The 19,235-nt window shown below is 34.4% G+C and overlaps 1 protein-coding gene across 1 annotated transcript in view; it reads left to right on the top strand.

Moving 5' to 3' along the window:
• Window positions 1–10,708: 10,708 nt before the first annotated feature.
• Window positions 10,709–19,235, top strand: part of LOC124355650 — a 49,132-nt gene continuing 40,605 nt past the window's right edge. The window contains exons 1-2 of the mRNA XM_046806812.1: window positions 10,709–11,018; window positions 16,893–17,163. Of these exons, the coding sequence (XP_046662768.1) occupies window positions 10,709–11,018; window positions 16,893–17,131 (549 nt within the window). The 3' untranslated portion in view covers window positions 17,132–17,163. The remainder of the gene's footprint in view (window positions 11,019–16,892; window positions 17,164–19,235) is intronic.

Below are 19,235 nucleotides of genomic sequence, written 5' to 3'. Positions count from 1 at the left end.
AAATTTCTAACTTTCAGTAAACCTTCTGCTCTCACGTTTTTTGTGCCAGTCACCTTCAATTATTTCACCAGTTTCAATATCTTCAACGTCAACACAACCTCTGTAAAAATAAACCCCTGGGCTTGTAATACGTAGCCAATTATGCAATGCAATCGTTGCTTTTAAACAATGCTGTCAACCTTTTTCAGGTGATAAGGGAATAGGCTTTTCAAATATACGAAATCTTGATGCCAGTAATCCAAAAGCATTCTCTACAATTCGACGAGCTCTAGACAGTCTGTAGTTGAACACTTTTTGCTTTAAAGTTAAGGGCCCTGCCCTTTTATCGTAAGGTTTAAGTAAATATTCCCTTAAAGGAAATGCATCATCTGCAACGAACAAAGCGTTTTCAGGCAGGTTTTAATGTGTTATTATCTATAGCCCGTTGCAACTTACTATTTGCCAACACTCCGCCATCGGATGCTCGGCCATTGCTCCCTATGTCAACGTACGTAAAAACAATAGGCATCATCGACCACACCAAGAAGTATAGTACTGAAATTTCCTTTATAATTGTAGTAATCTGACCCGGATTCATTTGGACAACGTATTTGAATATGTTTTCCATCGATGCTACCACAACATCTAGGAAAGTTCCATCGTGTTGAAAAAACCGCTCATTATGTCTTCCCATCCGGCTTCCGTCATCGGCATCTACAAAAAAATAAATATTGTCATGTCGTAACACATATAAAATATCAGAACATGTTTTACTTTTAACAGAAACAATTTTCATTAAGTTACACCTTTTTTCCCCACAGACCAACGAAACGAAGAATCCCAAGATATTGATGCTGAGAGTGACGAACATCAAACACCCCGTATCAAGAGAAAGATTACAACTGACCACCAAACTGTTATTCCTCCCAAGATTAGAACTGCATTTAAAACAAAAACAGATGAGAGAGTACAGAAAATTGAATCTTCCATTATAACACTAAAAGAGATATCAGATAAGGCATTTGAACCACGGAATGTACAGATGACAGAAAGCAATGAGTTCGATTTATTCGGCCAATTTGTTGCTTCCCAGTTGAAAAAATTGCCTGAGTCATCCGCTTTACTTGCCATGCAACACATTCAAACCCATTTGTTTGAATTAAGAATGAAAAAGAAACATACAACCTGCCCAACATAATAACGTACAAAGTCCGTCCCAAAATTTATTATCTCCATCTCCAAACTACTCATCTCATTCCAATATTGAGTATTCACGTGTTGGCCCAAGTGAGGATAGTGCAGCCTCTCCCGTGTATCATAATATGGACACGTCGGCTCAAATAGTGCAGGATAACAACTTATTGTCAATGGCTATAAACAGTATTTTAAATGAAGGCGAAGGGGAAGAAACCGACGACATCTAAGAAAAGTTCAAAGACATTTTCAATACCTAATTTTTGGTCTCTATGACACTAACATTTTTTACCAATTTTTCAATCTACTGCTAATCAATATTTCCTTTGACTATTGTATAATAAATTTATTATCATTGAACTTGTGTTTAAATGAAGTACACATATCCTCAAAAAACATTTTATTAATAGCTAGGAAAATCTCTTACCTGCACAAATTCCTGCAATGCTTCATATATAGCAGCACAAACATCAGGAATGAATTTTGAAATAGTGCATTTTGGTACTCGATAAAAATACTGTAGGGAAGCAAAGGAATCTCCAGTAGCCAAAAAATCTTAACGTAATTTGTAACTTAATTTTTGCTGGTAGGGCTACCCTCATCTTTGTATCCTTTTTCTGTATGCACTCTTTCACATGGTCTAGCAATTCGTCAAATTTATTTTTTGAGAGACGGAGGATGTTCCTAAAGCTATCTTGGTCTTCTCTCGCCAATTCATCTAATAGTTTTGATCCTCCTAGTTGCAGCCTTCTTGAAACCCATCTTCTTTCCCAGCATGACCTTTTTTTTCTTCTCTTTATATTTAATAGTAATTCATTTGCTTCTACAAAAAGCTCATCACGTAACACACTAACTGCAATCTCTCACTACAGCCCTAACGTCCTCTATAACATCCGACATTCCGCATCACATGTAGCACTGCACTGACTGGATTGAGGCTAGTTCCACTTGCAGTAGGTGTAAACCTTGACTTGCATGCAAGTACAGCTTGCATTAACTTGCACGTCCTACTTGCGCAAGCGCTACATGCTAGTGTAAAACGGGGCTTTAGTGCAAAGTTTCAAGTCCATAAATCAATTCGTTCTCAAGATACCGTATGGACAGAAAGTTAGAAACGAAATTTTCTAGCTCTTCGAGTAATACCTCTTCGACCGCTAACACTCACACAACAAATATTTGGCCACACAAAAAAAATATATCCTTAAAGCCAATATATCTTAAAATCCCCATAATATTCCTTGGATGGTTATAATTCGATTAGCTGTATTTTATATCTTGTCCTTACAAAATTGTCATACGGCAGTAAATAAAACTTACAGATTAATAAGTTTGGTTACGTAATGTCAAGTTTTGAGAATTCGATGAACTTTTTATTTTCAAATCTGTTTGGGCCTTCTTCAAGGCTGGCGCTAAATATTAAAAATTCAATTATTACCACAGAATCGATGAACTACCAACCTTATACTGATCGCGACCAGACTATATGTGTTTGAAGCAGTTAAGAAACTGTATCAGGAGCAATACCATTTATAAGGTAAATGTTTAAAGGATCGGGTGGTTAATTATTAAGTTTATTCCTCATGTAACGCGTTTGCTTTGGTCATCCTAGAACTTTTTATTTGAAATTAATTCATACAACAGGCAAATCGATCTTCTCAGGTAGTATAAAGGGCAATCAGATGTGAACGGGATGGTCGGCGATGTAAGCTTTCAAAATTGTTCAAAAGTCTACACAATTAAAGTCTACTACGATTCAGAATTGTATCGCGTGATATGTTACAATAAGAACTCATCTTACTTTAACGAATTATTGACATCTAAGATTAATGGATGAGAAACACGACAAAATGTCACAAACGAAAGTGCAATTTCTCACAAGTAAGTTGGCCAATCGTGGTGGACGACTGAAACAGAACGTGAGAGCAGTCTGGCCGTAGTGATTTAAAAGCAATTAACCACTGTAATAATGTAAACAACGCAATCTTGGATGGAGAATTATTCTAGATCGAGGTGAGAGATGGGTTAATTAAGAGACAGGCACACCGAATGGGTGCGAGATGGAGAACCAGTTCCGGCTAGACCGAGTCTTTGACACTGTCTGAGGACAAATAGCACGTTTACCGCAAGAGTACACGCGTGAATCACAGTGTGCTCTTCTCGTACACCGGATCTGGTTAGATCGAGTCTTTGAAACAGCCTGAGGACAAATAGCACGTTTTCCGCAAGAGGACACGCGTGAATCACAGTGTGCTCTTCTCGTGCACCGGATCTGGTTAGATCGAGTCTTTGAAACAACCTGAGGACAAATAGCACGTTTTCCGCAAGAGTACACGCGTGACTCACAGTCTGCTCTTCTCGTGCACCAGTTCTGGCTAGATCGAGTCTTTGACACAACCGGAGGACAAATAGCACGTTTTCCGCAAGAGTACACGCGTGAATCACAGTCTGCTCTTCTCGTGCACCGGATCTGGCTAGATCGAGTCTTTGACACAACCTGAGGACAAATAGCACGTTTTCCGCAAGAGTACACGCGTGAATCACAGTGTGCTCTTCTCGTGCACCGGATCTGGTTAGATCGAGTCTTTGAAACAGCCTGAGGACTAATAGCACGTTTTCCGCAAGAGGACACGCGTGAATCACAGTCTGCTCTTCTCGTGCACCAGTTCTGGCTAGACTGAGTCTTTGACACAACCGGAGGACAAATAGCACGTTTTCCGCAAGAGGACACGCGTGAATCACAGTCTGCTCTTCTCATGCACCAGTTGCTAGACCGAGCAACAGATGTATTTCTGCCTGTCTGTCCACAGGATATCTTTAGAAAGAATTGACCTGTAAACTTGAAATTTTGCTCTAAGCTTCATTTCTATTTATGTCAAGTTCGACTATTGTTTATGTCACTCCCTGGAATTTGGATAAACGTTATCGATCACTTTTTGATTGGTCTTAGAATGAGTATCCTTGATGGCTGGTGGAAAATCTAAGAATAAATAAATTTGTAAAAAACTGTGTAAAATCAAGGGAAATTGCAGGCTACACATGTAGCCTAACTGTCAGAATGAAAATTACTAAAAATCTGAAGAGGGATCCATTAACTATAAAATTTCATTTCTGCTTGTCTGTTCGCTCGATATCTGTTATGACGAGAACAAATTGACCTATAGATCTGAAATTTTGCACTAAGCTTCATTTCTAAATATGAAATGTCAAGGTCAATGATTTTTTTATGTCAGTGCATGGAATTTGGATAAGCGATAACGACCTTTTTTTTAATGGAATAATATTGTTTATTTTCCCTCATAGAGATTTAATTTTACACATTGGGCACTGTGATCGGAAAAAATAGTATGGTTGAAGTAACACTAGAGATGATTTCACTCAGTCGGGTAGTAACAAGTACTACTACACAACTTCTAAAAAGGTGTTCGTCTCCTAAAGCAGGTCTATACTATGTTTAGACCAGCTGTGCAGCTTTCCCACTGCGGCTCTCCTGAGTCGTCAGCCTGGAGACTTGGTCGGTGAACTTTCGCCACAACTTTCCCTGCTGCCGTATATAGATGTAGGTCACCGACCAGTGACTCCCACCCACCTTCGCATTCTCGCCATCAAGATGTGGGTCTTCTTTCACAATTTAGTGATCAAGAAGCCTTTAGTATGATTATATACTACGGTCCCTATACCTCTCAAATATCCAACTATGATGACCATATATAATACATTGCTGATCAAATATCAAGTAAAATCCCTAAACCTCATTTTCACAGCCTCTAACTCTTCTAAAAAATATATCGGTTAACCCTAAATCACTTATATCCTCAAGCTAGTTGTGGTAGTATATGATATTACGATATCTTTATTGTCAAAAAAGTGTATCTTTATAATTAAAAACTATTATTATAACCTAAAATAATTCCACATTGCCACAAACGCTACATATCTAAATGTATCTCTTTAATGTGTCAACTTCCTATCTGAGTAGTTAAACCGTTCTGTTTCAAGTTTTGTTCTGATATATGAACTTGAGGAAGATGACTTACAGAAATAATAGTTCTGACAAGGCTGGGCATTAGTGATTTACACACAATAGAAGGTTCTCACTGTGTGTGTGTGTGTGTGTGTGTGTGTGTGTGTGTGTGTGTGTGTGTGTGTGTGTGTGGTGTGTGTGTGTGTGTGTGTGTGTGTGTGTGTGTGTGTGTGTGTGTGTGTGTGTAAGCGAGCAATTATTAGTAGTTACCTGTTATACGCATGCGCACTAACACGCACTGATGCCGCTTGGGCACTTGCGCGGTATGTATCAATCAGGTTGGAACTGAACAACACTCTTGACTTACTTGCGTGAAAGAGACAGTGCATGCTTGTGTACATCGTGTAACAGAGAACATGCGATAGTTATGTGGCACGCTGGTGAAAATAGCAAACAGAACTATATAACCGTCACAGACAGAGGACTAACATATAATGTTATAAGGAATGCATTTTTAATAGTAGAGTTGATTCAGTAAAAGTGCTATATTTTTTTTCTCTTCAGATTGTTCGTTGAGTGTATGAATCCATAAATGTTACGCGGGGTTCACTTGTTTATCATCATAACTCACTACCATAAAACAGAAGGTTGTGAAAAGGAATGCACTACAATATAAGATTTTAACAATTTGAAGGTGTACTCAAATTTAGCTATACATTTATAATAACCTTATTCATAATTAATAAATATGAGAAGTCAATTTATTCAAGAGAGCTACCGCTTTAAATTAAAGCTGCATTACCTGAATTATTAACCACTATGATTACCATAGTAGACATGGCAACAGGTTTGCACACTACTGTAGCTTCGTGAAAATGTATATGAGGTGGGGGACATCGTAGGAATGTCCATTATTGCCAACATTTTCTACAGTACTAAATTTCAGTTGTATAGCTAGCATTTTTGTACCAAAGGTGTGTATGCAACTAGTCTATCATAAACACGAACTGGTGAATGTTAATCAAAATTAGTTAATTTTGTAAAAGTAATACCTATTGACTAATTCATAACGTTTTATGAAGCATTATTAGTAGGTGTTAAATTACAGTAGTAACATATTAACATTTATGATATATTGTAAAGGCACACACACTAATTCAATATCATTAAAATTGACGTCATATCGTATCAAGCAAGTTAAAATTACTGCCAAGGCAAATTTAAGATAGCATATTTTAATAAATTTTATCTTTACACCAACATTTATTTGATTGTAGCTTAGCCTCTAATAAAAACTTTTGCTCGTAAAATGAGTTTTATGTATATGTTTATAAAGTTAAATAATAAAGCTTTAGAGTATTAAAACACGTCGAATTTATTTTAATACATAAGGACGAGGAGTGTTTTAGATCAATTTGGGTTTTGTCGTAATATTTATTCATTGCGATGTTGTTTCTTTAATATACAATGCAAAATGTGGTTCTAATAAGGTAAACCCTATCATGCTAACTTAGCATTCTATGCCTTATAAAACATATAGGACGTTTTAAGCAAAAGTACAACATACAGAGTACGCAAAAATATAGCATACACTAAAAAACTTTTTTTGTTTATTAATTTTAATTTATGAGTTAATTCTAATTTAATGTAAGTGTGTTTACTCTAAAAAAGTAACAGTTTTTGGGGATTTTTAAAAAATAACTACTTTTCAGCAAAGGTTAAAATAAAAGACACCAAATAAAACAATGCATTAAATTAAAGTTTAAACTTCAGATTGACGACGAGAGTAATATTATTGTAAATATTCTATGAAGAACGTCTAATAGTTTTCTTGCATACACATTTAATGAGATGGTGCAATTTTAAGTTGTCAGTTTTAATAATTATTTTTATTTTAAAACTTTGGCCACAGCCCGTAAATCCACTATTTCTGAAAAAAATAAAAGCAGATTTTTTATTAATCCACGACTAGTGACAAAATTTAAGCATAATTTTGGGGACATTTTATTGCTACGTCATAGAAAAGCGATTGAAGATAATGATATGAACTTTTCGTAGTGTGCGTATAAAAGATGACTGGATAAGGAGGGGCATATAATTTATAAAAAAGATAAATAATTTCCTTGAAAAGAAATCTATTAAAAACGTAACTTCCTCAAATTATATTTAATTTTAAAATAATACATTTTTCTCTAGTCATTATAGAATGAGAAATATGTAACTCCATGAAGCTGTAAACCTCTTGTACAAACTGTAAAAATCTCATATTCTATCTATAGCCGTATTTGAGCTGGTTACAGCATTGCACAGATTTCCTAATTTAAACGCTTGTATAATTCCTCATAGAGTCAGAAACGTGTTTATACTTTATCTGTCTTCTGAGGGGAACGTTATCTTAATGGGCTCTGAATTTAAAATTTAAAAGGTTCCCATCCAAACATCGATTGCGCCACATTATCGCTATAAAAATATCACGTGGAAAACAGACACGTTTTAATGAATTGATGCTATTATTAATTGGTTCTATAAAACAATTATAGAATTTCATTATTAAGGATTTGACTGGGTGTTATTGAAATTGTGTCATTATCCGTCCGTCCGCCTTTGTGGCTATAGAGATTCGAAATTTAATAGATACTTGGCTTCCTCTTGGTCTAGGGTAGAACTCTATTGATTTCAGGGTCAGAAAAGTAAAAGGGCAGTCCATCTATCTGTCCATCCGTCTGATCAATCTCTTTCGTTCGATTCTTTTTTTTAAATTTTTCCTTCGACGCCAATGGCATTTTAATCGAGGTTACTAAACGTTAATAAGGGAAAACTGTCCAAACACCCTTACAAATATTTCTTGACCTCCCCAGGAATCGAACCCGTGACCTCTCGGTTAGAGAGCCACAACCTTACCCCTACGCGACGGTGACTAATGGTCACTGTATACTTTTGTCAGGTCCTTTATAGTCCATCGTATCGGTTTATTTATCGGAATATAACTAAACAAGTTTCAATTCAACGTTAATTTCAACACATGAACCATTCTCTAGATAGTTATATTAAGAGATCAAGCGCCCAAAACAGCAAATACCGAATGGCATCACGATTACTGCCAACACTTATGTTACTTAGTTGTGAATCGAACCAAACATATCTTGCTCTGGGACAAAGTAGCGAACAGATTGAAATTAGAGAGCAATGCTGGCCAACAGAACAATCCAGTTCTCAAACGGAAACCACGAATGTGAAAGTATTGTCGGTTGCTTCTTGCAACTGTTTTCGTGGGAAACCCGGCTTTATTGAGCACGGTGCGGTACGGCTGATCGACTACTAGGGCAGTCACTTTCTTCGGTGACGCGGTGCGCGGTTGTCATACCGACAAATCGCCACGCGAGTCACGTACAGAGGAACGATGCATCGGTAATGTCAATTTCAACCGAAATTTGTCCTAATTTGAGACTCTTCGTATTACATGTTAGGTTTATTTTGGTGGCATTAGGTTTATTTTGGTGGCATTATTATTATTCACAATATATACTATATAGTGAGCTTAGGGTATAGGTGAAGCTTAGGGTTATTCGCCATTATTGTAATTAATTTTTTAATTTATATCAATGAATAGAGTTACACTGTTTCAGGAAAAGCATTGCAGTCTGGATAGTTTTATATTGTATGACAGAAATTACACATGAGAAATAAATAGTACACTGAAACCAAATGCTGATTGAATTACTTCTCGAGATTTCTTGCCTTTTCATTTACTACTGAGGTACGCTTTATTCAGTAAAACCTTTTATGTTTTCCATATTGAATAGCAGAAACTCAAAACGTGAAACATATAGTGATGTACAGTTTTGAGCAGTAAATCGAGAAAGAAATTTCCTGGCACGTATCATTGACTAATTGAGTTTTTAATGTAAAAACTCATGATTTTAATACTGAATGAGAGAAATTCAATATGAGCAATGTGTACTAAGTTATAGCAAAAAACACATTGAGAAACCCTGGAAATAAGCAAGAAAAAAGAAATTCACTTCAGCATAGAAGATAGCGAAAAGTTGACAAGCTGTGGGTAAAGCAGTCATCATAGTTGGTTGTCGTTAAAGCTTCTATATTGACGAATGCATTTTATTGCCAGCTTCGGTTTAATATATGTTGACTGCAGATAGACGTCATAACGGGGCCGATATATTTCAAGAGTTATTGTATAAGCAATGTTTCGACTATTGTGAACCGAATGGTTATGACACTTGTCGCGTAAGCCTAGGAACTAAGATTAACTATTTTAGCCTGGGTGTGCTATGCTTCTATTAGAAACCATTTAGATGTCAGTGCCGTGTTGATTGCAAGCTATACCGTAGACACAACATACAAAGTTGCGACAAGCACAAGGCGGTCGTGGTTACGTACCATAACGCTGTCAGTATACGAGACGGTAGCAGGGATTTGCTCGAGGAAGACTGAACTGTGACAAGAGCAGTTATTGGACATACAGTAGAACATAGTGTTAGGATGTGATAACCAGTTTAAATTTGTCAAAGAAAGGCCACAATCTGTTAAAAAATACGTTTTGTTAGTCTTGGTAAATTAATGATAATTTCTACAGGTCAATAGCATTATTATTGAGTGACTTCTTTTTTTTATAAAAGTGATCAAAAGGATCGGTACCTTTCTCTTCTGGGACAGTTTTATGTTTCTCCGCATACCTTCCTAAAAAAGAGTATATATAGCTCTACCAGCTCTTGAATCCTCTTGACGCAGTGTTATTTGGTCTTTCATAGTCAGCATAATGGATAGTCACAACTTCTTGATCTCTTGAGATTTTCTCCGTAAATTTTTTCCCTTGAACACGGAAGACGAATGATGCAATTTTTTCGTCTTTAATGCGACATAACTTTTTGAGTTCAGCATTGTATGCCATTAAGTTTTACAAGACACCTGTAATTGTATAGATTTTCTGGGTGTGTACAGGAATTGTTTTGAGGCACAAATCTGATTCGGAATTGCCTTCTCAGGATCTACTCAGCTGTCTGATTTATTCGAATTTATTAAGAAGGATGTTAGGTTTAGAGTAGTGGAATTCTTTAATACATATTTTGAAGTAGTGCATGTTTTGCTCACTGTGCCACCCCTCTATGTTTATACAGTATTTATAACCTAAAATAAACTGCCTTAAATCAAAATATGAAAAGGGTTACTTTGTATAAAATAATACAAATATAAATATAAGCAACTGGATTACATTGTTTACTAGACCAATGTATTTTTTTTTATTAATGTCATTTCTGGAAATTGAGACATTATATTCTGTTATCCTGATAATGTTTTATCGTTATCGTTTTATCATTTATAATTAAAGCAAATATATTTTATATTTGAGAATTTGATTTATGTATTGTTTTATTTATATTGTCCCACCTATTATTTGACGATGAATTATACTTTTTACAACAAGTAAAATACTCTGAGAAATTTATGTGTAATAAAGAATGAGTGATGACCAATACCTATAGTTTTATCACAAATATTCCTGATGAATAAATAGATAAGGAGAATCTGATACTAACATTTTTAAATACAAAGGGAATGGCTTTTACATGTTTTCATTATATACGAGGTGAAACATTGATCTACTCAAGAGCGCCTCAGGGATCGGTACTGGGATCGCTCTTCTTTCTCCGATACAGTGCGCCGCCGCAGTGTGCCAAGGTCGGTACCAAGCAGCGCCGCGCCGCGCTGCCTCTCTCCCCCACCATCGCTGTACCACGACGTGTAGCACGGCCTGGCCACAACCGGACCCGGCACCCAGCCCCCCACCCAGAGGTCCGGACGACAGCGGCGTCCAGGCCAGTGGTGCCATGGGACCGTGCAGACAGCTCCACACCGCCGACTTATGGTGAGTCATCTGTAACCGTGGTCGTAGTTACTCGTTACGTAAATACAAACAAACTCGCACCTCTATATTTGCATGAATAAAATATGCTACTATCCGTAGTACAGTTTTAATTAAATATATTTATTTTAATACATTTGTAGTCATACTGTAATTTTTATAACACTTTTTAAATCATAAAAAAATATGTTGCTGTCATGGATATAATATAATATACACTTGTTAATGATAAATCACTATTGATTAAATTTGATTTCAGATAAAGTAACCATAGTACAATTTTACTGAATTTAATATTTATTTGCGTAATAATGAAATAAAAGTGCCACTTTGTTAATGTGAGAGAGCAGTTTGGCTGCACTTGGAAAAGTCGATGATGGCATTCCTCTCAACGCGAAAAGAAACTTTGCTTCCGTAATACACAAACAAATAAATACATATGTAGATTTAGGTATAATGTTATTTAGAACCGCAGCAAAGTTAATAGTATTGATTTATACCATTACAAGTGAGTTGGTTTTTACTCTGAATTATAAAAAATGTTCTATAGGTTATAATAATTAATCAGCTGTTTTAATTTACTTCTTAGAACACAATAACTTGTTTCTCTAAACTATTCTTTAAGGGAGTAAATGCTTAGCATGCGTAGAAAAATACTTTTACAATTCTATTGTTTTTTTTTTTTTACTTTATATCAACATTTATACTTTTTAAGTTTGTACTTTAACTTACACATTACAGTAATTTACACATAAATTATTATTTTCAATATCTTCTTTGTGTGTACCCATAATTTCTATGTAAGAGTTTAATTTAAAATAACAATGAACCGATACTTTACTGCTACTTCCTTTAGCATGATTTCTTTGTAATAATTCTCCATAGCTCTAAAATATTTTAAGATAAAAAATATACAGATTTTAAAACATTGTATACCTGCATTTTGTACCACTTGTTGGTAATACATGTAAAACTAAGTTGTATACAACATTTTTATAGTATTGGTTGTTATATCTAGAGGGGTTTTTAACTCTTAATTTCTCAGGTAATGTGACGTCTAAATTAATGAGTGAATGATAGAATAAAATAAAGGTTGTACTAAAACCTTAAATAATAATGCTTGGTGATTGCTATCTTATTGTACTCGTATGATTGTATTTTTGAGACGCTTGCCTTAAAAGACCGCATCAATAATACGTAATTTCTTTACTAATCCCAATTCATCAGGAAAGAGAGGCGAGACTTTCCCTTTTCTACAAGTTATGGATAATATAATGAACAATAAGTGAAGGGTGAATATTGCTATTTTATACCTTTTCATAAAATGTCATGAAGCTGTGGCTCACTATTGAAGCTTTCTAATGCAGGTTCCCAGTTCCCACTTTCTTTCCCGTCTCGTCGCCGGGTAACTTTCTATGCTCTCTAAAGGTTACCCACCTTGACTTTGCTGGCCGCTCGTTAATTTTACTTTACGCTCCGCGCAGATGAGATTTGCCGACCCGGTGAGCGTGAAACTGTGGGTTTAAACGGTCCGGTGACTCTCCTAGCTGAATGTTTGGGTGAGTTATAACCAGCGCTTAAGTAATCCGCGCCTAAACATTAATGGGTTGTTCAAGGTTTAAAATTTAGTCGAGAACGCTCCACGTGTGTTTACTATCAAATTACATTGCAAAGTGTGCAGTGTTCTTATAATCAGCCAGATGATAATATTCCTAAAATCATGGATTTATGGCAAAATCATTAGCAATCAGTTGTTTTACTGATTCAACGAAGATTATTCAGAACTTTCCGTTTAACAGTTTCAATTGGATTTAACGCCTTTTCTGGTAGTATTCTGATCCTCTTAAAAATTATAGAATTCCCCTTGTTCTCCTATACTCTAATAATTATGAATAAACACACAGTAATTATAAAAAATACGCTCACTCTCTCCGCATATAGGTGACAAAATATATAAATATTTTAACTGTAATAATTATCATTGTAGTTCGTAACCGGTTACGTACTTTATTTTGTGTTTGTAGGCTATGTCTTCTACATACATCGGAACACGATATTTGATTCATTAGTGAGTTATCTTGCTGTTTTCTAGTTATTTTTGTGGAACCATGTGGAGATTAATTTTTACTGTATGTTTTTTAAGGTCAAAACTTTTTTCTAACGGTGAAGATAACGTATAAGATACGTTAATAACAGAATATAACAAATTTAAATTTGTGAACCTGTTACAATATATAATTATCAATAGTAATTCAAAAATAATCAATACCATACGATATGGTTATCTATCTAAAACAGATGATTTTCTACTTATCAGATGACCCTTTACAATGTTAAGATTAATAAAAATTAATATTTTAAAATATAACAAAAAAATTAAAACTGAAAACTCAATACGTACAGGGTTCACAATGAAGAATCAAAAAACCTTAATATGTAGGCCAGGATTAGCATAACTAAAGACATTATTGTAACTTTAATATCTAATTGTTATTTTGACCCGTATCGTATTGAATGAATTAAACAGTTTCTAAAAATACATCAAATTACTATTTGAACAGGCTTGTTATTAACTTCCTATTCAACAACCTCGTATATGGTTTGCTATAAAAACTTCGATTTCACAAGATTAAAATTATCTAAAGAAAAATATTGGTTTGTCGATTTCTGTTTTCCATAATGTCATTTCCTTACAAATTGAGTCATTCTATATTTTTCGGTCGTAACATTCTCGTGCTTGCTCCAATACTTTATTGATATTGGCAAGTCTAGACTTTTAATCACAAAGCAAAACAAAACCTCTCATACTTGCTAGTAACTCAATTCGCTTCGAAGACTAGACATGCCAATAGCTATTCCTTTAAGTTGACAAATGCAATTATTTAGCAAAATAATTATTAAGTTTGTATAAAATGTATGATGGAATAAAGGAATATCTGCAAAACAACCAACTAACAAATTTACTGACGAGTGGATGATGCTAGAGTCGTAGGCTAATAGAACAATGGAGTTAAATCATAAATTAATTGAATGATCAGTTTGAACTAACTCATTTGTTTAAAGTTTATTATTGACAACGATTGATTTAATAAAATAACAGACTTTTGGACATTTGGCTTTGATATTGTTACAAAAATAGAATATTACGTTTTCAGGATTGGACTTTATCCCCTTCTGCAGGTGCCAAATACCTCAAGGCATAAGGTTAAGTTTTCACGTAAAATTAAGCACCGCCTTATTTTACGGCAGTGAACTGGCAAAATTGTATGCTTGAGTTTTTTCGCGTATATGTCGTTAACCATGAGTTGAACTTTGTACGTGGATTCGTTTTATAAACTTATAAATAAATTTCAATCCTTGTAACTTAGTGTTATATTTTCGAACATTCACAATGGACAATTATTATTAATTTAGAATATTTTAATACGTACATAAAAATAATGAACTTAAAACGAATATTACGAATGTAATTAATACAAAAAGGAAAATCTAATGCATATTATTTTTAACCTTATACATATTTATTATATATTTAATTACTACATATCAACTAGAATCAGTTATAAGTTGGATGTTTGTTTATGGCTCCACATCCATACAATTATTGTCATTTCATTAACAATTAATTACAAACATACATACACAATTGCAACAATCATACTTTGTTTAATATGTTATACACTTTGCCTTAAAAGGGTGCAGTTTTTCACGCGATAAATCCCAAGAAATGTCCGTTACAGCGTAACAGGCCGGTCTCCTAAAAGTGTAGTTTGATTTGATATTTTTGTTAATGAAAAGGTGTTTTTAAGGAAGAAGCTTTAAATTAGACACGGTCGGCTCTGTGAAGGTAACGATAAGATGGTAAAACCTATTTATCAGAGAGGCTCAGATCACTTCAAAGCATAGGCTTTCCAGGTGTTTCACTAAGGTTAATAAGCAGAATTCGCTTACGTTGCGCAGTGTTCCGTTTATTGTAATTTCTAGATCTGCTCGGGGGATCTCGCAGTGGTCGGAGGTCCAATAAGACCTAAGTACTACTTTTTTTGCTTTAAAAGTCTTAAGTGTAAAAGTTCCTGTTTAATTGTATTAAGAATTAATTAAGGCGCTAGATGCAATATGAATGGTGTATACAAATTGCCTACTGGCACCGCGGAAGGCGCTCTGAACACTTTCGTTTTCATCTTATAGGGCGCTGTGATAGAACAGATGTAAAAGTAGTGTTTGGTGTGGTTTTACTATGTGGAAACGAGAGTAAGGTATTAAATATTAATTGTACCACTCATTGGTAATCTCAATACGTATTAACTAAACGTATTTTAATTTGTATAGTTTTTCTTACGTTTTCATTTATCTTTATGGTTTGTTCGTTAATGTATTAATTTTAAAATAAATATAAAATATATAAGTTTCAAACAGTACTTCAGAAAGTAAAGAATAAACAGTGAAAAGTCCATGTACAAATTGTACTAGCGCACCATATACTCAACGTTGTGGTACCCACCCCCCTCCCAGAAGCGTGAAGTTACAGTACTCTGTACCGACCGCCTTAGTCGAATTTCAAGTGTGTCAACATTATATTGATTGTAAAAAAAGTAATAACTGTAACAATGTTGTACTTTATCAATTTTGTATGTCCCTCACAACAGAATATAAAAATTGGGAGGACAAATTCAAATGTACATAATTAAATACATTCTCGTGTAAATTAAATACAAATACTAATAAACAAATAATAACATATTCGTATATCACTTTGATTTAATAGGGCATGTTAATTTAGTTTGATTTACGTGGTTATTTCATGGTTTAAAACAAATATATTTTATTACTGACTGAATTTTATTAGAAAATATAGGTTACGTATTATGGTATGTTTTTAAGGTATATTATTGTTTGTTCGGGTTCTGAAATGAAATATTTGGTATTTAAGTAATTTTTGAATAGTTGTTGAACGTTTAAATATTCATTCGATTATTCTAAATGATTTATGTTGTTGTCTAGTTAATGTTATATTGATAAGTTGTTTAATGTTGTGTTAACTGTTGTTTGAATTAGGCCTAGAAATAAAATATATTTATTTAATCAGCGTTTTTCATTTACCTGCTTTACTTACCATAAGCCATATCTTAAGTCATATTGATAACGTCCATATTATATCTGATAATAACGTATGTAAATGAATGAACAACGTGAATTTCTCAAGATGTTTCTGAAGTATTATTTGTGACATTTAATGGCATTATTTTAGTTATGATACTGCATTTAAGTGTACGAGATAAAACGAATAGGTTAAATTTGTTAGGCAACAATACTGAATGAACGTTATAGTGTAACAATTTGTGCCAGATGGCACGGATCACAGATATTCTGTAGCTGTTGTGGGAGGAGGTTCGCGCTCACCAACCACTCACATTACTAACGTTCCCATCTTGATTAATTGGGATTTGCAAAATGTTTGTAATCTATTTTTATACTTTAATAATATCAAGATGGCAATTGAAATCAATATATCTTTATTGAAACAATTGTGTATTGGTTTACTGGAAATGAATTGTCTGACAACGTTGGTCTTGATATTAGTTGGAGGATTTACGCACTGAAAAAATAAATAAAACATTTAATAATAATTAAGCCTTAAAACGTAATTCTAGCAAATCATAAAACTATGTTTGATGTAAGGCAGACGAAAATAACTGTCTATGCAATCACTGCATCTAAAATCTGAGGAATCTAGAGTACAGATGGACTTTGCTTTCTAATTGACAGAATACCCAGAGCTCGCCATACAAGGAGATGGTGCTTCAGGTTCAACAGTAAAAATAATTGTCTAAAACTCATAAACTGTATAGTAAATTTTGGCATCTTTTCTGCTTTCAGATCTGAGACACAAAATGCCTGATGGATGCCAATCAGCTGGCGACCTAAACAACAACGGAGGCGGAGCCAAGTGTGGGAGTGGGGCGTGCTACGGTGGGGGCGTGTCCAGTGGGGCGGGGTCAGGCTCGACCACGCCTCCCAGGAGAGTCCAAGTCACCGCCAAGATACTTTTCGGCTCCGTCTCCGCTATCTCCACGATGAAACACAATGAGAAGATGCAGCGGAAGAAATCCCAATGACAATAACTGCCGAGTCTAGCTCTGGTGTTCCGGTGAGTTTTTGGGGCGGAGCTCAAATTTGCAACTCAGCTAATTTAAAATTACAACAAAGTCCATACAACTATAGTGGTACTTATGTGAACGTTATATGTTTTTACTTTTTGAGAATTAATATTACTTGCAGTTGAATAATAGGTATAAAAGTAATCTTTCTTTCGTTAAAATAAGTCAAAATGTTCAAATATATGAGTGACTCATCAAACTACGAGTATCTTCTTTTTTATTTATTTTTTATCTCATTTAAGCCTCAGCGTCAGCTATGCCGGCTTCGAAGTGCACTGGTTTATTATTAAAGTACAAAGTACATGATTGGGCCTCCCCGGGATTTGAACCCGTGGTATCTTGGTTAGAGAGCCGAGACTAACTATTGTCTACGGAGGAGGACTACGAATATCTTCTGCGCTTCAGGCATTGGGAATCGTTTGCATGTTGTGGTAACTGTATGTTCTCGGGCAACCTAAGCTACGTCTTCCTATCCACGTCCATCATAATACCTTAAGAGGTATTCTCTCGCTGTTCATTCTTCGAGTATTTAAATGTGCTTGCCATTTCCTTATATTTTCTTTTATTCTATGATTAAATTAAATACGTGTATTCCTTCTCTGGTATCTACATTTCTTAGTACTCGTATATTGTATTTTTTGCAGCCCTTCAACCTTCATAGAAATTTAATTACTTGTGCTTGTAATCTTGTTTATTTGTTGTTTCCTATATATGAGCGCTGTTGCTGCTATTGTTTTCTAAAATTGTAATTTTGTTTTCTTATTGTTTTGTTTTTGTAGGTTTCTGCTGATTGTTCCATATATTATATTAGTACACATTTTCATTTGAATTAAATTTCTCTGCTATGTTCATGTGTTATGTCGCACCCTAGAAATCGAAATTGTTTTATTTGTTCTATTATTGTGTTGTGTATTATTATTTTAATTCTTATTGTTTATTTTCATTTCAAAGCCATTACTTTGGTTTTCTCTGCTGATATCTTTATGTTGAATTCTCCACAGATTTGTTCCAGTCTAGTCAAATTATGTTCACTACAGGTATTGTGATTTCTCTACCTTCTTCTCCATTCCATAGCTACTGAGAGAATTCAGACAAAGTAAAGAAATGCAGAGAAATTTATTCCTGCCATTCTATCTAAAATCACAGCCATGTTGCTCTCCGTTCAGTAGCAATTTAATCTGTTAGTTACACTCGAAACATGGTGAATCGAAAACATATTTTGTAACTTTTGTGCATTATTGTCTTTTCTGTTTCTTTACGCCCTCAAAATGTTTACGAGGACTAAAAAGGATTCCACTAAATATATGGTGTCGAGAGGATAGACATACATTTATTTTAATATAAATTAATCATATAACTAAGAATTAATTGGATAAATCACTCGATACGCTTTCCAAAGTGTTTCGGTTACTTTTAATCTTCCATTTTGGAGGATATATTAATTTAAAAACATGGATCTTACATAAAACTACATAATCACAAACATCTAAAGGGATTTTTACTCTATCAAGAGATACTTTTGGAGTATATCATGCAGTGTAGTATAATATGAGCTAAAAGTATTGTATAATATTAATGTTCACAAAGATGTTTTCTCTTATTTTTAGAAATTTCAGAAAATTAGAAAACAATAATCAAACCCATTTAAATTTTAAAATTTATTCATTAAGATACGGTACTCGTATATTAAGATAATAAATTAATATTAATGTAGTATCTAAAATGTACACGATATCTTATTAAGTTTACATTTACGAAATAATTAAAAAATAATACACAGTATTTATCAGGTTGCATTTGATACAGTACTGCCTGAACATGATTAGATCAGTTTGCAAAGATTGGTGGCAGTGGAAACAGCATATTATGCTGCTCCGCCCACACAATCAACTACTCCTGGCGTGACCGTTCAGCTAACCTCCTATTTCCGGACCCTGTCATTGAGCTTCTTTATATCCGTGACGGTCAAACGTAGTTCCCGAGTTCAGATTTTAACACTGTATTTTCCGTAATTGAGAATTTAAATTTTCGACAGACAGTAAGTTATAGTTCGAGTATTTAT

The sequence above is a fragment of the Homalodisca vitripennis genome, chromosome 2 (genome assembly GCF_021130785.1).
Source record: "Homalodisca vitripennis isolate AUS2020 chromosome 2, UT_GWSS_2.1, whole genome shotgun sequence".
NCBI lineage: Eukaryota > Metazoa > Arthropoda > Insecta > Hemiptera > Cicadellidae > Homalodisca > Homalodisca vitripennis.
Note: the sequence above shows the minus strand (reverse complement) of the source record. Positions and strands in the feature narration are given on the sequence as shown.